Source organism: Trichechus manatus, unplaced genomic scaffold (genome assembly GCF_000243295.1).
Source record: "Trichechus manatus latirostris isolate Lorelei unplaced genomic scaffold, TriManLat1.0 scaffold00045, whole genome shotgun sequence".
Classification (NCBI taxonomy): Eukaryota; Metazoa; Chordata; class Mammalia; order Sirenia; family Trichechidae; genus Trichechus; species Trichechus manatus.
The window spans coordinates 10003387-10031099 of NW_004443981.1; the positions used below are offsets into that span (position 1 = coordinate 10003387).

Consider the following 27713-nt stretch of genomic DNA (forward strand, 5'->3'; position numbering starts at 1 on the left):
CACACGCTCACGGTTCAAAGAGGCCATTCCTCACAGGTTCCACTCCGTGACACACACGCTCACGGTTCAGACAAGGAAGCCAGCCCGACATCTAGAAGCATCACCCTGCACCCTCACCACTCACCTTGGGGTTAATCTCCATGGTAAGAAAGAGCCGGAAGCAGGCGTGCGGCTGCAGAGAGTGTAGCTTCTTCTCCAGCTGCATCAGCCACCCGGGCGCCAGGTGCACGTTCTTCAGCATCACCCACCTGCACACACGAGGGGTGACAGCATGCAGCAGCAGCACTGCTGGCTCCCGCCTCAACTCCTGGGGTGGACGCTTGCAAACCAAACACAGCCAAGCCTACCTGCCCGACTTCACAGCCGTGTTTATTGCTTTGTCTGCCTGGTTAAAGCCTTCCGCCGAGCCTGGCACAGGAAAGAAAGTGCAGGGTTAGCGAGGAGAGCGTGGCCTTCCACGCCAACATGGACTCTGGTGCCCAAGCCTGTGAAAATGCCCCAGCCCCTTACCGATGGCAATGGAGGTGATCTGCGTGTTCTGCTCGGCCGCCAGGTCCTCCACATGCCCACTGGCATCGTAGCCGGGCACAGAGCACATCAGGACGGGGGTGTTTGGCTTCACCTGCCAATGGAGGCGGCAGACTAGGTCAGACAGTGCGCCGCCAGGGAGGGCCCCATGTTGCGGGAAAGGAGAGCCCCAGGTGGTGCCCTCCTGGCCCAGAGGCGTGGGTCAGCGTGGACCTGGGCAGACTCAGAATCCACAGGGATATCGGGCTGAAGGAGGGACTGTGGCCAGGAAGCAGGGGTCACAGGAGGCGTCTCTGGGAGCACAGGCTACCTCTGTGTCCACGATGTGAGTCAGGTCGAGCGGCTGCTCCATGATGGACATAAAGGACTCGCCGAGGTTTGTGGACACGAACATGTGGGCCATGGCCAGGAGGCGGTCAGGGCGGAAGGCCTGGATCAGGAGCAGGCGGTGGATGGCCTGCCCGATGGGAGCTGAAACGAGGCGGGTGGGGACTGGGCCAAGGCAGCCTGTTGGGCAGACGCCCCCACGCCAGGGCTGTTCTTCCTACAAGCACCCACTCAGCAAACTGCTCAAGACTCGGCCTGGTCATCGTTTCAGACACTGTGACGCCATTCTGGCTCCCCTGCCCCAGGCAGTTTGCTGCCCCTGGTTCCTTTACTGATTGTTCAATAATCACACTGATACCTGTTCACTGCAGAACACCTGAATGCTTTCAGAAAAGGCCAGAGGAGGAAGAGCACACAGCACTGCTGCGAGCACGCTGCATACTGATGTGCTTGGCGGGCTGGCTCACCTCCTCCTGCCGGCCTGGCCAGCCCAGGGCCTAGCCTAACACCCAGAAATGGCCCATGGCACGAGCAGCGCCTCCGTCCCCCTTCAAATGCCTGCAGCTTCTCCTTGGGTTTGTGAGCAGGGGCTCAACAGGAATTAGGAAGTTTCTGCTCTTCTCCTTCTAAGCCAACTCCTACCCAGAAACTGTCTCCCAAAGTGCTTTCCTGAAAATCTTTAACACTGAAATACTTATCTGGGGGGTGGGGGGAGTCACTGACTTTGCGTTTAGGTCGGGGGTGGGGAGGCTGGGTGACCTACTTGCAGGCGAGTCCTCGCTCCAGAGGTACGGCACCGTCTGCTCCGGGGAGCTGCTGTCCAGCCAGATGCCGAATTGCTGTGAGACGACATGGGATGCAGGCGGTGAGCGGAGCCCGGCTGGAGAGCCGACACGCACAACTTTCTGGGTCTTGTATTACATGCGCGCTTCCTGACCGCCAGTCTCCTGAGAACACGCCCGCGAACACATACCTCGTCCGCCTGCACCTTTGCGATCAGGTCTTTAAACGCGGGGAGACAGCTCAGTCTCATGACCGCCTCGGCCTGCTCAACAGTCAGGCCGTGGATTTTGGGAGTTGAACCCGTGCTGAGGACGATCTCCTTTCCCCTCAGGAAATGCTGGAACTCGGCGTCATAGGTGGGCTCCCTGTCAGGGCACAGAGGGTTAGCCCGGGTCCCCCGTGGGTTTCCATGGCCACTAAAGCAACAGTAACAACTTTAGAGAAGACATCCCGTCATGAGAAACCCTCCACTGAAAGGGAGGCAGGAGAGGGCCTTACCCGATGGTGCCCTTGAGCTTGATCCTCGCCAGCAGCATGGCAAAGGTGATGTGGTCCTGGTGCAGCATGCCGCGAGCCACACGGTTGAACGCCACCTGGCATAGACACGAGGCACTGTGACACCCCCGAAGACAGACCGGCAGCCTCCTGCCTGCCCGAGTGGCCTCCCGCCTGCCCTACCTGGAAGAGGTCCTTGGTGATGATGGAGAGGCGCTGTGTGTGATCCGTGATGCCCTTCAAGTTCGGGTTCTCGTACAGAACATTGTGGTAAATGTCCAGGAAGAACTGCAGGGAGTACTGGTACAAGAAGTGTATCTGAAAAGCAAGCGTTTGACAGTCATCAGGCGCTCACCCAGTGCGTTGCGGAAGGGAGTGCTGTGCCCTCCCCAGCCACCGCGGGTGCAGCGTCACCTGCTTCAGGGACTCCATGGTGAAGTAGATGCTGCTGCAGGCCGTGGAGAGCGGCAGGTACTGCTGCGACACTGTCTCCACCTCCTGCATGACGATGTCTGTCTCCTCCACTTTCCTCGTGACCTCGGCGGCCTCTCGCTTGAGGTTCTCCAGGGTCGTTATGATGGTGTCGTCGTCCAGGATGCGACCCTTCACCTCGTTCAGAGCCTGCAGCAGAGACTTCTCCAGCTGCCGTAAACGCAGCTGGAACTCCCCTGAAGCGAGACAAACCACCATCGTGTGCTGGGACACTCACCTTCTCTCCAACGTGTCTCACATGAGCTGTGTCGTCCTCGTCCCTCGGAAGCTCAGCGTCCCCACCTGCCCAGGGACTCACACGCCACAGGCCCAGGACTGTACCTTGAAGTTTAAGGAGATCGGAACGCTTCTCATCCACGTCAGGCCTTTCTGCTTTAAGCACCTCATTGAGACACTGGCTTTGTAAGCTGCTACGGGTGACGGTGAAGTTCACAAAAGTAACCCGGGAACAGAGATCTGGTGGGAACTCAACCTGCCAAACAGCCAAGAGTTTATTTTGTTAGTTCAGCTGCAAAAACAAGTCAGGCCCCGCTTCCGCACGTGCAGCACCTCTCCTTACAGTGGGGTCTCTGGTGGACAGGAAGATGACAAACGAGGGTGACAGGTCTATGTCCTGGTCGCCGAGCGTGATCAGCACTCTCCCTCCTGTTCGCCGAACTTCACGGTTCAGGACTGGATTCAAAACCGGATCGTAGCTCTCCACGTCCTACGTGTACACCGAGATACACAGGTGACTTAGTGGTCAGGGTTCACGACGTCCATCTTCACACAGACGATGGTTTACCAACAGTGACTTTCTATCCAAGGAAACACCTCCTTCCCAGAAGCCACCTAGACCTGCACTGGCCAACAAGGTGGCCACCAGTCACCCGTGGCTACGTACATTTAAATCGACTGCATGAAGTTAAAAAGCCAGTTGCTCCGTTACACTGGCCACCTTCAAGTGCTCAGTACCCACATGGCTGGTGGCCGCTGTACTGGTGGCAGAGGCCACAGAGCATCCCTTCACAGCAAAGAGTTTAAGTGGGCAGTGCTGATCTAGATTTTTTATACAATAATCTACGTCAGCTGCATTTGAAAAGAATTCAATGAGGCAAAGGATTCATGCCCAGCAGCAAGGTCTCAGGAGCCCTGGTGGCGCAGGGGTTAAGAGCTCAGCTGCTAACCAAAAGGTCGGCAGGTCGAATCCACCAACTGCTCCTTGGAAACCCTATGGGGCAGTTCTCCTCTGTCCTACAGGGTGGCTGTGAGTTGGAATCGCCTTGACGGCAGCAGGTTTGGATTTGGTTCAGCAGGGTGTGAAGAGCGCAGGCGAAGCTACGCACCTGGACCAGCAGGGGGTTACCAAATCTCAGCGCGCTCTCCAGGTTCTTCCTGAAGGCGTCGTCCAGAAAGCTGGTGCGGGTGATCTTCCGGTCCTTGTACTCATTCATGATGAATTCTGTGGCCTGTCCCGAGGGGTCGATGATGAGCGGATACCTGAGGACAAGGTGACAGACAGCAGGTTAGAAAGGCCAGTGGGGATGCACCAGAACACGGCCAGAAGGGTTCCTAAGGAGACAGGCGGAAAGGATGTCACCACTCCCCGAGTGGTTTCTGGAGAGGGTTCCAGTCTACAAAAAAAGGCAAATGAGACTGAAATGCTTAGTGCTAAAATCCAGGCACCTTCTGGAAGAACTACTACATGAGGAGAAGTGGTCTGTCATCAAGAGGGGCCGTCGTGAGTTCTTTCCTGCCTGGGACAAGTGTGCTTCTCAGGCATAGCACCCGGTGCATGACCACATGCCCACACCGTTATAATTACCACTCTGCGTGTCACTGAGTCCCTTCTAGAAGACGAGCTCCCGGGAAGCAGGAGCTAGCATCAGCACGGTGGTGGCACGGGCACAAGTTAACACATATGAAGAGTTTAAGGTGCCAGCGACCCTGGTGGGGACAGGCCCTGCCTCGTCTAACCTTCACGCTAGCCTGTCTCCTCCCAACCTGTGCAGCAGCCCCTGCGCGGCTCTGCACGGAGGGCCTGTCCTCAAGGCAGCCCAGGCTCACTGAGGGGTGCACCGTGATCTGTTAACACCCTAGCAAGGGAGGCACAGTCACTGCGGCCCTCTGTGAGCACCGACTTCATCCTGCTGGATACTCCTGTCTGTCATTCTCTGTATGTGCCAACTGTTGTTGAGAAAATACCTAGACATGAACCCCTACCCAGATCCAGACATTCAGACAGATCCAGCCCTGCACACAGACTGTGCGCGGATCGAGTGATACCTCGTCATCGCCACCTGGGTGCGCCGCTGAGTCACCACAAGCCCAGGCCTTGAGGGTCTGTGCCCCAAGTTCAGACGGCATCTGGGTCTTCATTTCTGTGTCCCCAGAACAGTGGCAAGCAGCAAGGGCTCAATGAGGGTTCAAGATATTTAGATGAGGTTAAGAAGAAATTTGGGGATATGTTTAAAAACAGAAAAATACGCCCTAGGGTGTCCTGGTTAAGAGATGCTGAAGAAGAGATCCAGCCCCAGAGAGAGGCAACTGGTGGAGTCGCTGGAGCTGCCCCGGGAAAGTCAGCCTCTAGCCCACCTTCGCTGCATTCACAGTTAAACAGAAAAACAGGTAGCACTCTCCTCTTTAACTATTTCTAGCAAAGTACTTTCAGTTCTTGTAACGTTTTATGAGGAACTGTCTTAAGGCACCCCCCCATCACACAACCCTGCCAAATAACTTAAAAAAGTTACAGAGAAAACACGCATTGCAGGATGACTCAGACAATCAAGATGCAGAAACAAAGGCCACCACGCATCCCCCCATCAGGCCAGCGCTGACCCTGACAGCACTCACACCCACCCCCGACCTCTCAGTCACCTCTTCACACAAACGTGTGCTCGGAGCAAATAAAACTGGACCGCTGCCCACACGGGTTTCTCGCCTGCCTTCAGCCTGGCTGTGAGTCCATACCTGTTGAACCGCTTCAGCATGATGGCGTTTTCTGTGCACAGGTCGTCCGCAGGTAAGGAGCTGGCCTGCCAGCGGAGCCGTTCGTCAGCGTTGGAGAGGTACTCGGTCCTCGCGATGTCTGTGCGGAACTGAAAGGTGAGGGTGTGACTCCTTCAGAACCACAGGCTGGGTGGGCTGTCAAGCCGACTTGGCCAGCGCCCACTGAACACCCACGTATGTGGCTCACACCTTTAAGCCATCTTTCTGAAATTCCCGAGGGGCCGTTACCTGGATATTGGCTTGCTGTAAGTGATGGGACCAGGTTGTGAACAAGTTCTGGCGCATCTGCTGGTCAAAATACCCCGCGTACGCAATAAACGCAGCCGACAGGAGGCAGTCCCCAGCAATGGTGGACATCTGGTTTTTGAAAGTTTCACTCGTTTTTTCCCATCGTTCACGTTCAGCAGATAAACTCTTCAGAAGAGCAGTGCTCCGGTTTACCTAAAAAAATAAAACAAAAAATCATCAGCCCAGCTGCTCAGAGCTGCTCAGGGGTCAGCACTTGCAGGTTTACAGCGGGTCCTGCAGTCCGTTCCTCCCTGTCTCGTGCAGCTGTGTGTGTGTCTGTGTCTGTGTGTGTGTGTAATGACAGCACACGTCTTAGAATCCACGTAGGACCCAAAGACGCTGCAGATAATCAACTTTCAGCCTTGAAAGGTGTGCTCGGCCAGGGAGACGGACGGAGCAGAGGCCTGGGGTGGAAGGGCAGCGGGGAGGGCTGGCCTGAGGGGAGAGGTCAGGGGCAGGAGACTGAAGCATGGAGTCGGAGGATTCGGAGAGGAGGACGGCGTGAGGCGTGATGATGGCAGTTGGAAGGGACAAGAGGATGGAGGGAAGACACCAATGAGGAGACCCTCAGTGATGCCAGTTACGAAGCCGACAGGAAGGACAACTGTCAGGTTAGAGCTGGCGGCAGGAAGAGAGGAGTCACTGGCTTTAGGCTGTCCTGCTCTCTGTAAGGTATCAATCCTTAATTAACATCACTTAGCAAATACTCAGTATTTAATTCTTCCAGGAGAAAAACCATCGGGGCCCTAAAAAACATTCTGAAGGGACTTTGTCAAGGTCAACATGGTGCACGCTGACATGGTAAAGTGTATTTATCTTGGCTTCCACCCAAGGAGGCCAACGACCATCTCCTGGTAAGGCCCTCTGAAAGACGGAGCCTCAGAGGAGTCAGCGGGAAGATGTGTAATGACAGTGATGCTGACAAGCTTACTTTAGCTTCGACAGCAGCCAGGTCGGCCTTGATGGCCTGGGCCTCTGAGATGAGGACGGCGTACTCTTCCTTGTAGCGGGCGATGCTGGCCTCCAGGTCTCGGATCATCTGCTCCACCTCGTTGGCCTTCTGCTGGTTGTCCTTGGCGTCGTCCTCCAGCTTCTGCAGCTCGTTCCGCAGGGGCTCCACCCGCTTCAGCATGTCCGCATAGTTAAGCTGCAAAGGCAAGCCAATCACTGTCACCTCAAGGTGATGAACCTGGAGCTGCCACCTTCCACACAGGAGCCGGGCCACGACGTTACCTGTGCGATAGCCCACTTGACCATAGGGCCGCAGGCCAGGGAGGCCCGGTTGACGATCTCATAGTTGTAACTTGGGTTGGACATGTAGTTTTTCTTCATCTTCTCCCGTATGGCATCACTGCAAAAGAGAAACTAACTCTAAGCACGTGCAGGTGACAAGGAAGAAGAGTCTTCTTTTTTTTTTAATGTTCCACTTTTTTAAAATTGTACTTTAGAGGAAGGTTTACAGAACAAATAGTTTCTCATTAAACTATTTGTTGGTTAACAACCCCACGACATGTCAACCGTCTCCCTTCTGGACTTTAAAGGACTTTTTTTTTTTTTTTGGTGAAAATATACAGAGCCTAAGTTACACCATCTCAAAAGTTTCTACGTGCACAATTCAGTGACATTGGTTACATTCTTCCAGTTGTGCTGCTATTCTCCCTATCCTCTTCCAAATTATTCCATCACCATTATCTTCAACTCACTGCCCCCTAGGCTTCCCATCAAACCTTTAGAGTTGCTGTTGTCAATATGAGCTCAGGTAGATAATTCTTTTTATTTTTGTACCTTAGATGAAGGTCTGCAGAACAAATAGTTTCTCACTGAACAGTCAGTACACATATTGCCCTATAACAATGTTTAACAACCCCATGACATGTCAACACTGTCCCTTCTCAACCTTGGGTTCCCTATCAGGAAGAGGAGTCTTTATCAATCACAATGTAACTGCAAAAGAGAAAGTAACTCTAAGCATGTATAGGGAAAAGGAAGAGCAGTCTTTGTGAATCAGAACATAACTGACAAGAGCCAGGTGTCAACCTTGTGTCCCAATGGTCACCAAGGACAAGCCAGAACCGATACATCAGTTTCTCAAGGCCAAGGCGGCCGATGCTGCAGTAAAGGAGTGGAACACAGCTGACTGCAGCAGAGGCCGTGTCCTACAGAGCCCACCGCCACTGTGGGGGAGGGAACCATGTCCCAGTAGTCACAGATTAGGCAAAAACAGCTGGGGGCACGAGAAAGAAACCAGACTTCTTCTTCATGGGGATGTGCTAAAGAGGCCTTTGTGTGATTAAAGTCATCGGGCTGCCTTCTGGCTTACGACGATGTCCCAGACGACAAAGCAGCTCCCCTGGAAACATTACCTAGCACACAGAGCCAGCAGACGGCAGGAAAGCCTCTGAGAGGCTCCTGCGGCCACACACCCTCACCTGATCTCCTCCGCAGAGAAGTTGACGATGGTGGGGATGAAGTTCTCCCGCATGATGATGGAGCGGATCTGCTTCCAGTCGGTTGTGCTCTCCCCTAGCAGCAGGCAGATGGATTCGAGCGCCAGCTTCACTGCGGCAGGTGGGTTGGCCATGGAGCGTACCTCCACCAGGTGCTGCTTCTTGATCGACTTCACAGCTGAGGGCCGCAGAGTGGGGGCAGACGGAGAGGTGGTTTGGGGGTGTGAGGGAGGAAGCAGAGAGTAATCATGGTAAGAAAGGTGCAGATCACAATGGAAGGTTTGATGCCGATGAAAAAAGGACAACTGATCAGGAGATCTGAATGAATGTAAGACTTTGTCTTAAAACTTCCTGGAGTAGCTTAAGTAGCTGACCTTTTAAACAATGATGAAGACCTTACTGTACACTAAGCCTAAATGGCAAAAATTCCTTACAAAGCAGGACACGACCTTTAAAAATTCCCGCAAGTCCTCATTAACTCCCTAATTTCCATAAAGATTTTAGAATGTTGTTTAATTGTGCATTTATTTTATACAATTTCAACAAAACCGTTTCAATCTGTCACAATTCAGAAGCTGTTTAAGGGACTAAGATATGGAATTAACAGTTCTAAAAACTGATCAATGTCAGTGCCTTCCACAAATCAAAACACGTATTTTTCTAGCCTGAAACTTTACTAATACACTGGTAAAGTAATTACTCAGCAGGGGAGAACTAAACTAAACTCTCATCCAAATCCAACTTTGAAAAAACACCTACATTTGGGTGGTGCTGAAACTTGTCATTTTAATCCACGCTGGGCTGTAACGTGGACACGGTGAGTCCACAGGTGACGCACTAACGGGTGAGAAGCGAGCACAGGGCAAAGGCTAGTCTCAGTTACTCTGCAGATCTGCAAACTAACACAGAGGACAGGCACTGCCGACCGGAAGAGCACCCCACAGGCACTTGAGGAGAGGAAACCTGAGTGCTGTCCATCCTTTGATCATTCATCACTGGTCCCTGTCAGAACCTGTTCAGAACTAATTTCCAGATGGCAACACTGTATATTTTATGGTGTTCCTTGGTGAAATTCAAATCAGGAATTTATAAGTAGCATATTTACATCATTATCAACAGGTCTATAAAAACTGTGAATTAGCATAAAGCTAATTTTGCTCATCTTAGAAGGGTTAATTATGGTGAAACCAGCCCGGCTTCACAGGAACTCTGCCTGAAGAGAAGAAGGTGATCTCGGGGACTTAGGAAAGCCTTCAGATGTTTCCTAGGAATGTCTCTGGAAGCGCACACTGGTCACCCTAAGGCTCGACAGTCAGACTCCTGGTGGCATTTCGTACCATTCTGGGCCTCAATGACGGCAGGCTCCACCTTGTCGAGGTCCTCCTTGACGCTCATCTGTTTGTCTGCAATGACTTCCTGCTGCTTATGCAGCTGCTCCTGAATTTCTTGGCTCATGACCTAGGAGGGAAAGATGGCTTAGCTCCGGGTTAAGCGCTGGTTAATCTGCTGAGAGAATCCTGAAACAACACTCCCTACACACTGTCAAACACACACACACGTGCATGCACATACACATATCTCAAGTCACACTCACCCCACTAAACCAACTCATTGCTGTAGAGTCAATTCCAACTCATAGCGACCTTATAGAACAGAGTAGAACTTCCCCATAGGGCTTCCGAGGCTGCAAGCTTTACGGAAGAAGATTGCCTCATCTTTCTCCCACCGAGTGGCTGGCGAGTTCAAACAGCTGACCTTTCAGTTAGCAGCTGAGCTCTTAACCACTACACCACCAGGGCTCCTTCACCCACCACCAGTACCCATTAAACCCTGAAGCCTGTCTCAGACTAAACTGCCTACTCTCTCACTAGAGCCTAAACGTGCCCGCTCCAAACCAGCCAGAGTTGCCAGGGGGGCACGAAGTACCTTTTTCTTTTCTGCCTCCTGTTGATCTTTCACCATCTTTTTCAGCTTGTCATTAGCTGCAGCATTCTTTACCTCCAGCTCTTGGCTCTTGATCCTCAAGTCACGGCGCAGCTCTTCTACCTGAAGAGCAAACAGCAAGTCAGGAAAACAGAAGCGCAGCCCTCCCCCCACCCACTGCGGGCGAACAAAGCTTCCGCATGGCGCACCTGGTCAACTGTCTCCTTGATTTTCCGCAGCCCGACGTTCAGGTGCATCTGCTGCTCCTCAAGCTCACTCCTCTTCTCGTTGAACAGGTTGGCGTAGTGGTTGATGAAGTCCAAGTAGTGGCGAGGGGTGATGGCCATCGTCCTGCCACCGCGTTTTGCCAGCCGAGCATTAGCCTTTCAAGAATTAAAGAAGCGAAGGACCAATGGACCACGTGAACCACAGCCTACATGACCCGAAGACCAGAAGAACTAGATGGTGCCTAGCTACCACTACCAACTGCTCTGACTGGGATCACAACCGAGGATCCTGGACACAGTGGGAGAAAAATGTAGAACAAAAGATCAAATGCATAAAAAAGCCCAGACTTACTGGTCTGACAGAGAATAGAGGAACCTCCGAGACTATGGCCCTAAGACACCCTTCTGACCTGGAACCGAAGCCATTCCTGGAGGCCACCTTCCAGCCACACAACAGACAAATAAACAGTAATGTAGAAATAAACAGTAATGTCCAAAAGGAATGTGCTCCTTAGGATAATCAATTATAAGAGATCAAAAGAGCAATATTTGCCCAAAAACAAAGATGAGAAGGCAGGAAGGGGTAGAAAACGAGGACAAAAGGAAATGGGGAGCCCAGGGCAGAAATGGGGAGAGTGCTGACACAGTGTGGGGAATGAAACCAAGGCCATGAAACACTTGGTGTACAAACTATCGAATGGGAATCTAATTTGCTCTGTAAACTTTCCCCTAACGCACAACTAAAAAAAAAAAGATTAGTCCAAAAAAGAAGGGGAAGGAATGGGTGGGACTCCTTCCCAGGTCATTGGCCAACCCTGTCTGCAAGGTTAGGCCATTATTACAGAACGGCAGGAGTTGTCCCTCCTGCCCTTCACAAGCACTGCTGCTGTATGAGTTAGAGGCAGAAAGAAGCAAGAAAACACGGATCATTAATTCAGCAGCATGGTGTATTAGGAGATAATCGAGGATCTAAGATTAATTATAAACAACACAATAAAAACTAGTAATACTAGAAAAAAAAAAAAGAATTAGAAAAGGGAAATCTTTTCTCTTCAGTACATTTGTCACCATTTAACCTCTGACCCCCGTCAGCTCACACGACACAGTGGAAGGAACCCAGCCCTCCAGAGTCAGACCCCAGGCAGAAGTCTCTGCTCAGTCAGGTACAGGGTCCCAGGACGCCCCTTAGTCCCTCACAGCCTTCTTCCTGAGCTTCTCTAAAACAAGGGTGATGATCTGTCAACCTCACAGCTGTACTTTACGTGAAAAGATGAGACAAACTGTCAATTAGCATGAAAATGCCAGTGACGCCCAAGTTACCTTTGACTGCTTATTTTCAGAGGAAACTGCAATGAGAAGCAGCACAAGCAAGAGAGGGGCAAGGTGGCACGGAAGCAGGGCCAAGGGTCAGACCAGTCAGGGGAGCTGGGGCCGACCACGTCCCAGAGGCCACGAGGGCAGTCTGCTGGTGCAGTGGGGGCAGGTGGACAGAGGCCAGCAGGAAAAAACACCCACAAGCTCAGAGACGTCTTTATGAAGCTTATCTGGCAGACGGGAGCAGGCTGGACCCTTGTTACAGAGACTCAGAGCAGGCTCAGCAAACTCGAGCCAGCAGGCCAAAGCTGGCCAGACGCTTGTTCGTGTGAATGAAGCTTTACTAATGCACTGCCGCGTCCACTGTTTACAAACTGTCTAAAGCTGCTGAGGACCTGGGACAGCTGACAGCAGGGCCTAGGACATTTGCCATCCAGCCCATTACAGAAAGTGTGCCACCACTGCCACCGGGAGCTCAGAGCGTGCTCTCCTCTTCCAGGAAAGGCAGCGGGAGACCCGGGAAGGGTGCTTCATGGGGGCAGGGCCAACGGCGGCAGTGGAAGGATGAGGTGGCTCCAGAACGCGCAGCCTGGAGACAAGAGCGATGAGATGTCCTGACAGAGGTAAGAAAACAGGTGTTTCTTTTGCACGTGATGTCGCAGGGCTGGATGTGAAGTACCTGAAACTGTTTTCGCCCCTCTCTAGTTTTATATCAGCATGACAGTTAGTTCTGCTTTTTACCTGCTGATCTAAGAACGGAACCCACCTGGTGAAGCGTCTGGTGAACAAACACACAGCTGTTCACAATAGCTTCCCGATGTGACGGTGGCTGCGGGAGCCTGTCGTACACAACCGGCATGTAATCGGGTACGATGTAGTTCGGCTTCTCCAGGTCCATTTTGCTGGTGAACTCCTTGCCGACTTGATAGAGCGCCTCAGTGGACCAGTCGCCAAACCAGTTCAACACGCACCTAGAAAAGACACGTCTCAGAACAGCTGCCAGAGGGCTTGCCCCTTGGAGAGAAGAAACCAAGTGTCCTGAGCTGGGCACGGGGCCAGCACCTGTTGAAAAGTGCCGGTGAAGTGGCCGCCCGGTCCTTGAGGCCCTCGGAAGACGGGTTCATGGTGAACACGACGTGGAGGTTGCGGATGACCTGGCTGGTGAACCACTTGTACAACTCCTCATGTGAGTCCAGCATCAAGCCCTCCTTCTGTGCCCCTTCTTTACACTGGGTCATCAGGGTGGCGTATTCGTCACCTTCAAAGAGACCTGGCACCTATGCAAATCAAACACCACTGTCATCTACCAGTCCCTGGGTGGGGAGCCCCAGAACACGTAGCACAATACGACATGGAGCTCGGTTACCTCTCCGTTGGCCAGGAGGGTGTTCATTCGCTCCAAGAACCCAGAATCTAACACGTTGGATTCATCCATTATAAAGGCTATCTTTTCATTCTTACAGCCAGAACGTCTCAACACTGTCCGCAGATCTTCGTCAAAATCTTCCCCTGTGTATTTTCTATGGACCTAAGGAAGCACGTGGCAAGTCAGCCCCTTTCTCATTCCCGGCGTTAGGTGCAGGGACCGAGAATCCGCTGGAGGGAGCAAGAGGCTACAGAGCAGACCCACCTTAATCTGGTACACGCTCAAACCATTCATCCAGGCCACAAAACGCGACAGGGTCGTTTTTCCCGCTCCACTAACACCAATCAGAAGCAAGTGGCCTTGAGGCTGACGGAATATTCTGAAACATTAACAGACATGGTAAATTAGAAGGCTTTTAGCCCCATTCCACTTTTGACACTCATGTCCTGAACTTTTTTAAGATTTTGTCTACATGTTAACTTGAACCGAATTTGTATATTTGTTGAGCAACTGTTATTTGCCAGGTCTAATGGGGACACAAAGATCAGTAAGACATGGTCCTGCCCACCAGACGCTTGATGGCATCAGAGAGACAAACCCAATTTTAGCATTAAAAGGCTGTGATTATGGTCAGTATAAAGTGCCAGGGGAGCAGAAGGAAGTGTGCTTGGGAAGAGAGCCTAGGAGGTTAAGCTGGACTTAAAGGAAGCGTCAGGGACGTTCTTGGCGGAGAGCCTGAGATGGAGGTGGGGAGGAAAGCAGCATGTGGCCGGGCCCTGCACACGGACTGGGTCATGAGCAGTGAGGCAGTGGGGAGGCCGAACAACAAGCCCACCGGTCAATCCGGAGCACGTGGTCTAAGACCTCATTAAACAGGACCAGTGGGACGTCAAGTTCTTCTTCATAGAAGACTTTCAACCTTGCTTTGACATAGTCTCTTAGCTCTTCTTGGTCTACTGGGATGTAATCCTAGAGAAAAAAAAAAACCCAAATTCCTTAGAATAAGTCATCTTAGTTATTGTACCAAAGTCAACCATATTTCCATACACTGTGACCAGTTTAAAGAATGCAACCAGAAAAGGTATCATTTACAAGAATGCAGTAAAGACATAAGTTAACTAAGGATGGATATGATAACTTAGAGTCTTCTTGGAGAAAACTGAATTTCAGTGAAAGACATCAGAAAAGACCTAAATACATGACGGATACACGCACAGTTACGGATAAAGACACACACTACTGTAAAAACATCACTTCCATCTGTGCTGATATAGAGAACCAACGTGACCCCAACTGAAACCTCAGTGGTGGCTGGCTGTGGTTGTTTGGGGGCGATTTGCCAAGCCAATTCTAAATTTCAGTTGGAGGCGGGAAGGCCACAGGTGGTTACGATCCAGCTAAGAGCCAGGAATGCAGGCCTGCCCTCCCAGACAGACTCACTACGGCCCTGGGCCGTAAGGTCGTGGCAGAGGCAGGGCCAGCGACAGACCCATGCACACAGGGAAACTGCTGGGACAGAGAAGCCCCACAGAGAGACGAGGGAGGGGTTATTCAATCAACGGTGCTGGATGAGGCGTGTCAAAATGGCCCACAGCTCGCTCCACACACAGACTCCATTATAGATGGACGAAGGGTTTAAACGGCAAACGAAACGTGGAGAACATCTGTTCCTCAGAAGACACTATACAAACAGAGTGAAAGATAAGCCAGCAGGAGGTGTTGCCTCTCAGTGAAAGAGGATGAGGATTGAGTCTAGCTTCTGTAGAAAAGCCCAGCAACACCGACCAAACCTACCTTGCTGTTTCCTGCTTCTCTCTGTGCCTCTGCCTGTCGGGCCCTCTGCCTGGCTTGCCCTCCCGGACAGTGCTCCAGACCAAGGCCTACCAAGCCCTCTGAGACCCAACACAGGGTTGCGTCTGTCAGAGCTCACGTCTCTCCGTCTCCTACTAGACTATGAGCTCCCTAAAGGACGAGCCCACTCATCCCTGCGTCCCAGGGCCGGTACAGCGCAGGTGCTACATAGAGCTTCATTACGTGAAATGCACACTGACAGTTGCCACTGAATTGACTGACTCATGGCGACCCCATGTGCTTCAGATTAGAACTGCACTCCACAGGGCTTTCAGTGGCTGATTTTTCCACTGGAAGTAGATCTCCAGGCCTTTCTTCTGAGGCACCTCTGGGTGGACTCCAACCTCCAACCTTTGGTTAGCAGCCCAGTGCTTAACCATCTGTGCCACCCAGGGACTCCAGTTTACTAAAAACGTCCTAATTTCCTCTTCAGAGGAAAATAAAACTCATAGCTATTCTGGAAATGTCGACTGTTTAACATTTTAGTACGTGAAACATTTTCCCACAAGTTTTTACTGCAAGGACAGTGAGAGTAGGGTGAGGCCGAGGCTTCTTCCCTGCAAACGTGCCGAAGCAGTGTCTTCCTCAGGGGGAACCACGGCTCTGTGGAGACCAGCATGCAGAAGACAGCCCCAGCCGGCTCCCGCCCCTGCCGGTCCCCGCCCCAGCCGGCTCCTGGGCTTTCCCGCCCTGAGTCACTGAGACTGCAGACACTCGGCGCACCGTGCCGGAGGCCACGGCCTCACTTACAAGCGCTTCAGAACAGAGACCTATTTAGTTAGCGGACACTTCTCACTCAGCACAGGAGGAGGCAGGCACGCCCGCAGGGAGGTGACACGCTACCTTTGACAGCCAGTTGCTGTACAGGATGGGTCGGCTCATGGCCTTCTCCTTGTCGATGTTAGGAAAGTGCTTTAGAGCCACCATGTCGATGTTCTCATCTGTCCAGCGGCGCTCTTCGTCCTCGACGAGCCTGTGGAAGGAGAGCGGCACCCGGCTGAGCATCTGCCCGAGCTGGTGGGGAGCAGGTACCGTGTGTACAGGTGGGGGTGCTCCAGGTTACTCCAAGGGCTGCAGCACCCGGCTGAGCGTCTGCTGGAGCCGGCGGGGAGCAGGTGCCGCGTGCGCGGGTGGGCGTGCTCCGGGTTACTCCAAGGGCTGCAGCAGCCGGCCTGGAGCACAGATCTTCATCGTCTATAAAAGCAGGTACCTGAGACTCTGAACTCAGGACTGCTGCAGCAACGGGAACTTTTGGTACTAAACGTAAAAACCATCAAAACTATGGCGTCGAAAAAAAAACAACCTATGCCATCAATTATATATATTTTAAGTTCCTTTAAAATGCTTAATTACACTGATTTTAAAAAAACAGAAATTTGATTCTGGCTTCCATGCTTGTTTAAGTAAGTGTGCCAAACGTCACGGGGGCAGGAAGGGGGACAGGGAGGGGACTGCAGTGAGCAGTCTGGGAGGCACGGGGCCAGTGAGAAGACCACAAAGCAGGCAGGTGAGCCCAGGACGGCTTCCCAGGTGTGGGGCCTTCAGAGAAGCTGATGAGGGCACCACACAGGGACCACAGCGTCAGCGTGCAGAAGCACAGCCGCTGCTGCTGCAGTGGAATCTAAACAGAATTTTGTCAGTGGTGTTAAGGGAAACCTGGGACAACGACACTGTGGCCCAGTTCCTTTATTAGGAAAGGGAGAGTGAAGGTAGGTCACGTAACAAAACAACAACAACAAGAAAGACTTGACTTTTTGAGGTGGTAGAAGCCCAACGGGACAGGTGAGGACAGGGCCGTGATGGCCAGCACGCTCCTCCCCTGCCCCTCATTCATGCCTCTCGGCGGCCTGTGAGAGCCTCTGTGGAGCCCAAGGACTTCCAGGAGCTGAGCTTGGAAACAGCAATCCGAAACAGCGGGGTACAATGAGACCCCCTGCACGGCCTGGACGAGAAAAGCTGCCTCTGCGCAGGCTGGGGCAAGAGCTGCCACATGGGGAAGCAGTTCCTCATCTGGACGGAACCATCGGGCCTGGGTCCTCTGAGGGGATAGCTATCCACTGACTACCTAAACCTAAACCTAAGGGGCTTGTCCTGTTGGGACACACATCCTCTGGGAGATGGGCCACCATGGAAAATGGCACATTAGCTGGGTAGGGGTGCTGCCTTGCCACCAGATGCCCTGCCCGCCTGCTCCCCACCTGCAGCCCCGCTCGCTCTGTCCTGAGCAACCTGGTCATGGGCAGAACATTTCCCCAAACAATTCACAACAGGAAATCGTGGGGCTGCACTGAACAGTGAATCAGTTACGATTTATCGTTCATTAGAAATTCAGAGTTAAAACAACATAAACTTAACTTCTGCCCAACCTGAATGTGAGCCTAAAAGATTACAAAGGACTGTAGTGCTAAAATACATACAACTAAAAATTAAAGAAAAAAGAAATAAAAAAGGACAGGGTGGGAGCTAGGAAAATGAAGAATTCATTCTAAAACAAGGACTGTACTGGATGATAAGGAAAGTAAGTAAAAGGTCCTAATTAAAAAAGGTCAATGATTTCCAAGATTCCTTGAAAGGTAAAAAGACTCAATTTTTTACTATGAGACTCACTGTGACTCAAGCAACAGAATCTTCAGGGCCCAGCGCGGACCACTACAGCAGCTGATCGTTTCTCCCTTAAAAGCTGGCAGTTAACTCTAGAGAAACCGTCCACATTCACGAGGCAACAGCTGATAGGAGTGGCCAACAAGTGAGAACCACCGCTCTGGAGACACAGCCACGAGCCCACTGATGAAAGCAGACGTAGATAAAGGGCGGAGGGTGCCATAAAGAGCGAGCGTGAGGCCCTCTAATTCACCAGTGAACGACACACTCACAGGTAGCTACCTGCTGTGGCGCCTGCTCCACCAGTGAACACGTGGTCTCTCCCGCGCCTGGCCCAAGGCCACGCCGCGCAGCACGGAGGGCAGTCACAGCCACGCAGCCCTGTTATACTGGGGGTGGCCACGACCAGTTTCAAGGTCAAGCATGGCCCACGGCCACCCCCACTCTCTCCCACTGCAGCAGCACCTGGCTCAGGCTTGGGCAGGCCGGCCACGGGAAGCAGGCGCTCAGACTGTCACTCAAGGGCCGTGACACCTGGGAGCAGGAGACAGAGCACAGATAGCAGGGGCCTCGGCTTTCCTCACCTGTCCTGGAAGAGACGGAGGGCTTCGTGGGCCCAAATCCGAATCAGGCCTTCGACCGGCAGCGTCTCCAGAGGCCTCAGTGCTTCAAAGATGCCCCTCACCCACCTCGTCATCTCGCGGGGCGAGTAGATGTAATGGGGCTGTGTGTCCTGAGTGAACCTCTCCTGCAGGGACAGGAAAACGGAGGTCATGAGGACAGATCTGAAGACGTCAACAAATGGGTAACAAGTGAAATGCGGCATAAAATTTTTATGTTAAACAATCTAGACCCCGGGATATTTGAGGACAAATCAGTAAACTATGCTGGGACAAATGTCCAGGGAAAAGTTAGACCCAAGCTGCACACTCATGCTAAAATAAAAAATATTTACGTATTTAAAAAAATGAAACTACAGAAATTCTTCTGAAAATACGGATTTAAAAAACCATGAAATTCCTAAGTTGAGGGAAAACCATCCTAAGCGTGATTTTAAGAGCAGAACCTGCTAACGAGAAAGATTTACATCTGATTACAGGGACAATTATTTAGCGAAAAACGCAACATAAACTTGAAACCAAGTTAAATACAGGGAACACCATTTGCACCCGAAGGCAGGCCAGCTCCCATAGAGAGGGACAGCAAGGTGGCCGTGTCCTTGGGATATGGGGCACAGCCCGAGAGGAAGTCCCCTCAGACACCCTCATTAAAGGGCAAATATGGGAAGGCAAATCCAAGAAATGCCAATCAAAACCCTGAGAACCACTTCTGCTCCTCAAATAAGCCAAGATCATTCTTATTTTTTAAAAAACAACTTTTAAATGTTGGGGAGGCTTCAGGGAGGGAGGCACTGCCCTTCTGGAGAGTAATGTGGTGGTAAGCAGTCGCCAGCATGCAGAAGGTCAGTCAGAGAGGTGGACGTGCCCGCGTTGTTAGAGAGGTGCACACGTCCTTCTGGAAACCAACCGCACAGCCCCATCTCCTGAGGAATTAGCGTGCGTGCAAGTGCACAGAACGAGGTCGGCGAGGAGAGCCTGAGAATGCCCGAGGGGCAGTGCTGGGAGGAGGAGGACCTTGCTGACCCAGCAGGAGCTCCATGCCCCGCCCCACCTTTGAACGGTTCTTCAGTTCCTAGAGGCCACGGCCCGGACAAGCAGAGGACCCGTGTGCGCACCTGTGACATGGTGTAAAACTCCACCATGGCGGCCGTCAGTGGCTCCGCGTAGGTGCGCAGGGATGGGATGAGCCTCAGCATGGCGCGGTTGAAGGTGCCGTAGATCTGCGTGAGCGAGGCGGGTCCTGGGTAGTCCACGTACACGACAGGCACGTGGCGGAGGAACCTGCGCAGAACCAGCCTGGTCAGCCCTCCACGCCCCCTGATGGCAGGGATCCGGGCGGGCGGGGACTGGACGCTGCTTCCTAACCCGCCCACAGCGGCTTGCCAGCTTGCCACAGAGGTCAGCTGAGACCACATCCCAACTGCCAGCCCTGGTGCCGCCACGACAGCAGCTGCGAGTGACCTAAGAAGCATCAGGCCGAGTGGAGGACAGTTCAGGCTGCCTTCAGCTTCGTCGTGGCCCCGCCGGCAGGTCTGCAGGTTCTTTACTACCTCAGAAACCAGTGCTGGGATCTCAGTGTGTTCTCTTGGCGTAACTACAGCACAGCACGGGTAGCCCCAGGGAAACTCTATGACAAATGGTATGTTGCTATCTTTTGCTAACGGAAATCAGACTTGTGCTATGCTGAGTCTACGGCAACCCTGACTGCGTGTGGCATCAGTGACGCCCGCAGACACGCCAGCTACCTGTGCGAGAGGGGCTTTCTCCCCGGGTCCGTGGGCGGGTTGCAGGCCCCCACAAACTGGATCCGCTCCAGCTTCACCCACGTCTGGTCGGAGGTGCGGTAAAAGCCCCCATGTTCCACCATCTGGGGGAACACAGCTTGTGAGGCGCAGGGAGCAATGGGTGAACCAACAATGCTGGGGGCGGGGACGTGTGAGCAGAACTCACCTGTCTGATGAATGATATGACCCTCTGCGTCCCATATTTATCCATGTCTGGTAAGTTGATTTCATCACAGAACAATACCAGCCACTTCCCGAGCTGCACAGGTGCCAGCACGACCCCGTTGGGTGTGCGTCTGTACTCGCAATAGTGATCGAACGTTTTCAGAAGGAGCTCTGGGGTGGTGGCACTTGAAAAGTTGAGACCCACAACCTTCAGGGAGCAAGAAACGAAACGAATCATTTTAAGAACAATATTCGACTTAACACCAAAGGGCCGTCCGTCCACACCCAGCCCTCCTCACCTCCATGTCTGGCAAGGCCCTGAGAGCACTGAAGAGCGTCATGGTCTTGCCAGAGCCAGGAGGGCCACACAGGACCAGAGGCTTGTGTTCGGCCAGCCACGTGTACAGGAGGGCCTCATGGCGGACGGTGTCCAGGGTCGGCACGACCACGTCAGGGGCTGCAACCTTGTGTGTTTCCACCTCGATCTGCGGCACCTTGGACTGCCACGGTGACCACTCGCCGCTGATGGAGACCTGCCACAGAATGGAGGCTAGGTCACTGCCACGGCCCACACGCCTCCTACCTACAGACCCCTTCACACACACTCGGACAGCCCAGGGCTTTCAGAACGAGGACAGCTCAAGGTAACCCGCGTCCCTGATGCTGCTAAAACTAAGGGGAAAAAGTCGCTATAGGACAGGGAAAAATGAAGTCGTCGTGGGCAGACTGCCCCAGGGGAATGACACCACCATGGCAAACATCAAGCAGAAAGGCTGCAAGCTCACTTCGTAGTCGATGATGGGAACGTTGGGTGCTGTTGGCAGGGGCACGGTTGTGATTCTTCGGATGTATTCACCCAGCTCTGCTCTCATTTTCAGCCGACTGTCTCCAGACAAGGACCAGAGTATGGCGTAGACCAGATAGCGCTATTGAAAGATGAATTATGATTTCATTTAAAAACTAAAGCCTCAACAACAACGAAAGAAAGACGTGTGGTAAACACATACAGTGAAGTTAACTTTGGAGAGAATGGATGCTACTCATTCAAGAACCCTGGATGCCCTCTGCACCTCACCCAAGCCCTTCATGGAAGCTGACTCTTCTCTCCCCAGGGATGAGAACACACCCAGGTGGGCGAGCGTGTAGTGCTCCAGGGGAGGGAACGCGCCCGGGTGGGTGAGCCTGTGGCCCTGACCTGGATGTAGTGCTCTAGGGACAGAACAGGCTCAGATGGGTGAGCGTGTGGCCCTGACCTGGATGTAGCGCTCCAGCTGCTCGATCTGCATGGGGAAGTCGGGATGGTTGGCGTTGTACTGTGCCACATTGCGGCAGGCCTGGTGCAGCATGGAGAAGAGCGAGCCCAGGCAGCGGAGCCGCGTCAGGTCCATGATGTGCTCCAGCTTGAACGCGTGCTCCAAGGCCTTGGTGACCAGGCCGTTGGACGTGAAGTACGGCTGCATGATGGTGGCCGCGTCCCTCTGGATCTAGAAGAGGAGATAAGTGATGTTTCAGTGATGTGTCAGAGAGCCCGGAGATTTTCATCTCTCCTAACCAAGGCCCGAGAGAGGGTCATGGGACCTCTGAAAAAACCTCTGGGTGAAACTGCAGGTGTCAATCCTCATTCCTTCATCCTGTTGGTTCTCAAGAATCATGCTCCCAGGAACACTGGCTTTCACCAGTGGAAATGGAAAACGGCTATCTTTCATCAGCTTGCAGAGAAAGTAAGATTACAGACCAATCAGCCAGCCAACCAGCTGGTGTGAGTCAGCTCTGGCTCCTGGCGAGCCATCTGTACCAGAGTACAGCTGCGCTCCATAGGGTTTTCTTTTTTCGTAATTGAACGGGAGAAATTGTACACTGCTTTCTCGTTCACAGAATGTATCGGGCACTTTCCTGTCCTTGTTTAACACAAAACATACTTTGAAAGCATGTAAAACTCTTTTGACTTCATGTACTTGAATGGGAGAAACTGTACGTTGTTTCCTCATTCACAGAATGTATTGGGAACATTCCCCACAAAGTTTTCAATGGCTGGTTTCCCCCAGACATCTCCTGCCGCTTGCAGCTGTTCCTGTTGGACTTCCCTGATCATGAAGAACACAGTGCGTGCTTGGCCCCCACGAGCGATAATATCCTCACTCCCAGAGACCCACATGCGAGCGCTCAGCCCTCTCTTGGGGCAGACAGACTGTACCTGCAGCATCGGGGATGCAGCCTCCTCTCCTTCGTCTTCTTTGCCTTTGCGCCTGCGCTGCGCCTCGTCCTCCCCCTCGTCCAGGGGGATGCTGCGCAGCCTGGCCAGGAAGTTGTTGAAGATCATGTCCGTGCTTAGTACGTCCTCGCTGAACCAGACCATGCCGCAGCGCGACACGGTAGCCAGGGTTGCGTACTTCAGGTCTTGGACCTCAAACATTATCCGCACCTGGGGAGACCCCATTATGCAGAGTTGGTGACATGTGTTCGGTAGAAAACTGGACATTAAATTCTTTTACCTGTGTACACACTGCAAGGGCGATTTATATCTGATTTTCTACGTTTACCCTGAAAGTAAAAACAACTACAGTTCACGGCACCACAAAATCCACTAACCACCCTTTACATGGATTTGGGCAGGACGTATGTGGTGGAAGAAGAGCAGGTCAGACTACAATGCTTAGTTTCCCCAATGGAAGAGATTGCGGTAGGGCACCAGCAATACCGCGTCCTCCGTGCTGCGGGCAGCCGTGCACACTGACTGAGCTGTGAGAATGTGTCAGATGTTACTCTGTTCCAAACCCTCCCGTGGCTCCCAACTCCCCCAACACACATGCCCAAGTCCTTATGATGGCCGATCCCTCTCCGGTCCCCAGCTCCTTCCCCATCACTGACAACCTGGCTCTCCTTGCACACACGGGGCACTTGGCCATCTCAGATCCTACTCCTGGGCAGCTGACACCTGAGCACGAGTCCATGTGGGCTGGGTCAAACACACGTTTCTCAACTTATAGCCTTGTCAGCTTCCACATCTAAGTTCCTCGTTTGCCACTTCCTAGATGTATAGTCTGGAGTCCTGGAGTGCGAACAGCTAAGTGCTCAGCTGCTAACCGAAAGGCTGTCGGTTCAAATGCAACCAGCAGCTCCACAGGAGAAAGACCTGGTGATCTGTCTCCATAAAATTACAGCCAAGAAAACCCTAAGGGGCAGATCTCCTCTGTCATACAGGGTTGCTGTGAGTCAGAACTTACTTGACGGCATCCAACAACAAGTTGTACAGTCAGTTAAGAAACCCTGTCTTATAGGGAGGGCTGTAACGAGGACTGAGAATTACAGACCGTGCTTAATACTCAACAAATGGTAATGAGTTATTAACAAATCCTATCAAAATATTTCTCACCAGCCATGGGAACGGAAAACGTCTGGTACTCAGAGATTCTGACCAACTTTGAGAATTATTTACACCACAGGCTGCAGCTACATGGAGCCTCATCTCCTGTGCCAGGCCTCGAATCTCAGTCAGCCAGATCAGAATGTCTGATGCACAGCCCACACGTGCTACTTACGTTGGGCGGCAGGCTGAGGCGCTCCCCGTTGGGCAGAGTCAGGAGCTTGTTGTCGTCCAGCACCGAGTTCAGGTTCTCCACCCACTCAGGGTCCACGTCGCCATCGAAGACGATCCACTGGCGTTTCTGCAGCTCGCCCCGCACGTTGTCAATGATCCTGGTTGGGAAGGGAGTTAAGACAGTTGCTGACTAAGTCAAGATTCTCAGATTAACAATGCTCACCTCATGTACGCCTGAGCACACCATCAGCCCCTCCCCTATATCTGAAACGAGACATGGATCACAGTGAACTTACTTTCTCAGAACGTGTGTGAACAGCCCATCGGTCCACTCCCTGGTGTTGGGGTCCAGGGTTCCGTAGAGGTGGTCTTTGCTGATGGCCTTGGGGTCAATGATGTGGGCCACGCCCTCCACACCCTCGAGTCTCTCCAGAGCCTTGAGTAGCACTCGCCAGGCCATGCTCTTCCCGCTGCCCGAGGGCCCCACCATCATGAGGCCGTGATTGATTTGGGTGATCTGGTAGAGCTGGAGGACCTGAGGGGCAAACATGCCACATGTCCACCATTGCACAGGAAGAAGGGGCAGGTGCTCAAGCCACATCTCATGACCACGTACAAGACACGTGTTCTATGGACTCTTACAGGTAAGCCCCAGGATTTGGTAACGAGAGATGTTACACAGGCCGCATCTAAAAACGTATTTCAAGGCTTTGAAGTGATTGGTGGGGAGTTATTTAATAAGTCAGGAAGGCTGGGAGCCAGTGGAACAGAAGATGCCTACCAGGCAGCCTCAAAAAAGAAACACATAAAATCCCCTGAAGGAAACCCAGAGAACCAAGGGATAAGCCATGTGCTTGACCCGGTAGAGGCTCTCTCAGGCTCAGTACATGCAGCTCATATAAATAACAACTTTTCTGTGAAAGAAGCTCAGAGAGGAAGAAAAGAAACCAATACAGAACGCAGACACGTACTGATGAGCAGATTTACACTGCTGGTCTCTGGTTCTGGAAGGCCCTGTAAATAGCACTCTTACTGACATAAATGCATTTCCAACACACCACGACCTTCCTCAGCATTCTCAGAGAACCAACTACACGAGGGAAGTGAAATTTTCAGGTAAGTTCTGAGAGCTCTAAATTTAAGCCAAGAAAAAATTCTCAGGGATCTTGGGGTGAATCTTCGTAAACAGATTACACATCTCCCTGGGCGAGTTCTACCACGTAACGTTCCTTCCCACTGGCCCACGGCCGGTGAGCGCCAGTGAGCGTCTGCCCACCAAAGCCGGCGGGGTCTGCCAGGGCACAACCAACAAAACAAGCCGAGTTACCTTTTCCACCCACATCCCGCCAACCTCCTCGCCATCGCCGTAGGTCAAGTACATCTCCTGACACACTTTCTTGAGCTCTTCTCGCAGGGCGGTCATCTCCCCCCGGTGGTACTGGACCCCGGGGAACACATCCGACAAGAGGCTGAAGAGCAGCGGGATGTCCTCGGCCACCAGCTTTGGCACCATCGTCTCACAGACGCTCTGTATCAGGATCTACGTGGAAGAGAAAAAGAACTGAGCTTGGAGGGGCAGGAGTGCGGCGTGCATCCCTGCTGCCACGGCTCCACAAGGCGCTTAACCAAGAACCGCTGAGTCCGTAAGACAGACTGAGGGTTTCAAGTCTAGAACATCAATCGATGCATCACATGCCAGATTCATCAGTCCGATTCACTGTTAAATTGGATGGTATGTTCTATTCGTCCAGCATACGCGGGTCACAATGAGAAACACACTGAAGAATGAATTGTCAAGTCGTGATTTAAATGCTCAAAAAGTAAAAGTATATCAACTATAAGAGCTAAGCAATCAAAGGACGCTGTACACACCTCCTGTTCGGGTAGATTTTCGGCGATTTCTCCTTCATCAACTGCCTCACCTCGTTCTTCTTTCTCCCTCTTTATTTTCTGGATTCTCTCCCTCTTCACGTTGCCGGCGCTTACCAACACGCTCTTCAAAGCCCGGAGGCCGAAGTCATAGTGGCTTTGGGAAGAGAGCTGCTCGTCACATAGCCTAAAAAAGAAAGACAGGTTTCCTTTTTAAAAAGTACACTTTAGGTGACACCAGCATCAAACACCAAGAAATCAGCAACCGACGCTCTGCAAGCTGCGCCATCATTACAGAAGTAACACTAAGGGTCCGCGGCACGCTCTGCACTCACTTGAAGAAGGGGACGATCTTATTGGCAAGCACCTCGGCGGTGCGGAAGCCCTGGGAGTACAGCATGACCTGGGCGATCAGCTGCCGGTCCGGCTTGGTCATGGCCAGGCTCCGGAAGAGCTTCTTCAGGTTGTCCGGGAGGTTGGACCTGCCCGCGTAGCCAGGGTTCATGGTGATGAAGATGGCCATGTCCGGGCTCACCTTGACTTGTTTGTTCAGCAGCTCACACGTGATGGGGGCAGAGGCTGCAAATCGGATGATGGCTTAAGACAAGGTTCAAAAACACCCCCGAAAACCTCTCTACAAGACACCAAAGCACCTGCTTCCCGCTGGCCTCTCACCTGGGAGCCACTGCAGAAGACCGTCTGGCCTTGCAGAGGCCTCACCAGGCACATCCACCAGCCCGCACACACCCGCTCTCACACACCTGGTACACACGATTTGAACGGGTACCAGATATGTCACCACAGGCAGGAAGCCCGCTATTCTATTTGATACAAAGAAGCCCTGCTGCATCGGCTCAGCTCCAGCGACTGTCACACTCCAGGAGCAGAAATAAAAATAAATCAATGTTGCATCAAAACCGACTGGCTTAGCCCACGAGAACTACCTTTCCTAGGACCAAACAGAAAACCCTCTGAACTCCCTTCTTAGGAGTGACGTGCATCTTCTCCATTAGGGCACTGACCACACAGGTAACGCTTTCTTTGTCACGCTCCTTTTGTTTCATTACAGGAAGAGCTTCTTACCTGTCCACATCGACGTGCTCGCCCCCTCCCACACCCCAGCCTGCCTCCACCTCACACGCCTGAGACTCTGTGTTAAACAGAGCAAGCGAAGCAGCCCTGGGAGCCTCACAACAGGTCCTCCTGTGGTGACAGAGGGCTCACTCCCAAAACTAGACGCAGGACTGGCCGTACAGGTGGCCAAAGGCTGGCTCTCTGGGTACGCAGGAAAGAAAGGGGGCACCGAGGGCCACACTGACACAGGAACACTCGCTCCGCTGCAAATGCCGAGGGTGGAAGCACGGCCTCAGGGAGCATAGGGCTCTGTCTGAGGGAGGGAGCACAGGGCTCTGTCTGAGGGAGGGAGCACAGCCTCAAGGAGCATGAGGCTGTCTGTCTGTCTGAAGGAGGAAGAACGGCCGCAGGGAGACTGCCCAGGCCTTCCGCTGCTCTTGGACACAGGACCTGTGTATGGCTGCCCTACAGTGAGGAATCCAAACCAACGCAGCCTCCCTGAGTCTCTAACCTTCAGTCTTTAATCACGACTCAGCACACTGCCTGCCATAGTGAGCTCCTGTTAGCTCCATTCCAGCTCATTCCTAACCAGAAAGACAGCCAGTAAGGCCACGGTGGATGGTCCCCTGCGCTCTCTAAGCGTTTCTAAGGGCGCGGGAAGAACCTTACTCTTGTCGTAGTTGGGGTTGGAGTGTTCACGAAGCGCCTCCTGGATGCACTGCACCTGCTGGGACACGGCTGAGAGCATGCGCTCCTCCAGGCGGTTGAACTCGTCGAAGCAGCCCCAGGCACCCACCTGGCAAAGCCCCACAAAGATCCGGCCCATTGCCTGAGAGGGAGAGAAGGGAAGGAAGGAAGGTGCTGTGAGACCACCGCCTCGGCCTTGGCTTTGCTGGCTCAAGTCCTGGCTCTGGTCGTCGCCCAACCTCAGGCAACTCACACGTCTCTGCGTCTTTACAAGGAAGTGAAGCCGTTTACACACGGGGTGGCCGTGGAGGTTAAATGAGACACACGCAGGCGGAGCACGGTGCCC

The 27713-nt window shown here is 52.7% G+C and overlaps 1 protein-coding gene across 1 annotated transcript in view; it reads right to left on the reverse strand.

Moving 5' to 3' along the window:
- DYNC1H1 (dynein cytoplasmic 1 heavy chain 1) overlaps positions 1-27713 on the reverse strand; it is a 72070-nt gene that overhangs the window by 8391 nt on the left and 35966 nt on the right. Inside the window, exons 29-68 of the mRNA XM_004376718.2 lie at positions 27350-27509; positions 25942-26185; positions 25610-25793; positions 25065-25277; positions 24034-24272; positions 23739-23895; positions 22394-22621; positions 21453-21683; positions 20985-21125; positions 20499-20732; positions 20201-20407; positions 19996-20117; positions 19366-19531; positions 18215-18378; positions 15873-16002; positions 14014-14147; positions 13443-13557; positions 13179-13340; positions 12875-13089; positions 12579-12783; positions 10481-10654; positions 10275-10394; positions 9686-9806; positions 8331-8526; positions 7135-7252; positions 6833-7048; positions 5842-6054; positions 5575-5702; positions 3951-4104; positions 3185-3331; positions 2947-3097; positions 2548-2801; positions 2317-2451; positions 2137-2231; positions 1829-2003; positions 1619-1694; positions 839-999; positions 511-622; positions 348-408; positions 125-248 (exon numbers count right to left, since the gene is read on the reverse strand). Of these exons, the coding sequence (XP_004376775.1) occupies positions 125-248; positions 348-408; positions 511-622; positions 839-999; positions 1619-1694; positions 1829-2003; positions 2137-2231; positions 2317-2451; positions 2548-2801; positions 2947-3097; positions 3185-3331; positions 3951-4104; positions 5575-5702; positions 5842-6054; positions 6833-7048; positions 7135-7252; positions 8331-8526; positions 9686-9806; positions 10275-10394; positions 10481-10654; positions 12579-12783; positions 12875-13089; positions 13179-13340; positions 13443-13557; positions 14014-14147; positions 15873-16002; positions 18215-18378; positions 19366-19531; positions 19996-20117; positions 20201-20407; positions 20499-20732; positions 20985-21125; positions 21453-21683; positions 22394-22621; positions 23739-23895; positions 24034-24272; positions 25065-25277; positions 25610-25793; positions 25942-26185; positions 27350-27509 (6582 nt within the window). The remainder of the gene's footprint in view (positions 1-124; positions 249-347; positions 409-510; positions 623-838; positions 1000-1618; positions 1695-1828; positions 2004-2136; positions 2232-2316; positions 2452-2547; positions 2802-2946; positions 3098-3184; positions 3332-3950; positions 4105-5574; positions 5703-5841; positions 6055-6832; positions 7049-7134; positions 7253-8330; positions 8527-9685; positions 9807-10274; positions 10395-10480; positions 10655-12578; positions 12784-12874; positions 13090-13178; positions 13341-13442; positions 13558-14013; positions 14148-15872; positions 16003-18214; positions 18379-19365; positions 19532-19995; positions 20118-20200; positions 20408-20498; positions 20733-20984; positions 21126-21452; positions 21684-22393; positions 22622-23738; positions 23896-24033; positions 24273-25064; positions 25278-25609; positions 25794-25941; positions 26186-27349; positions 27510-27713) is intronic.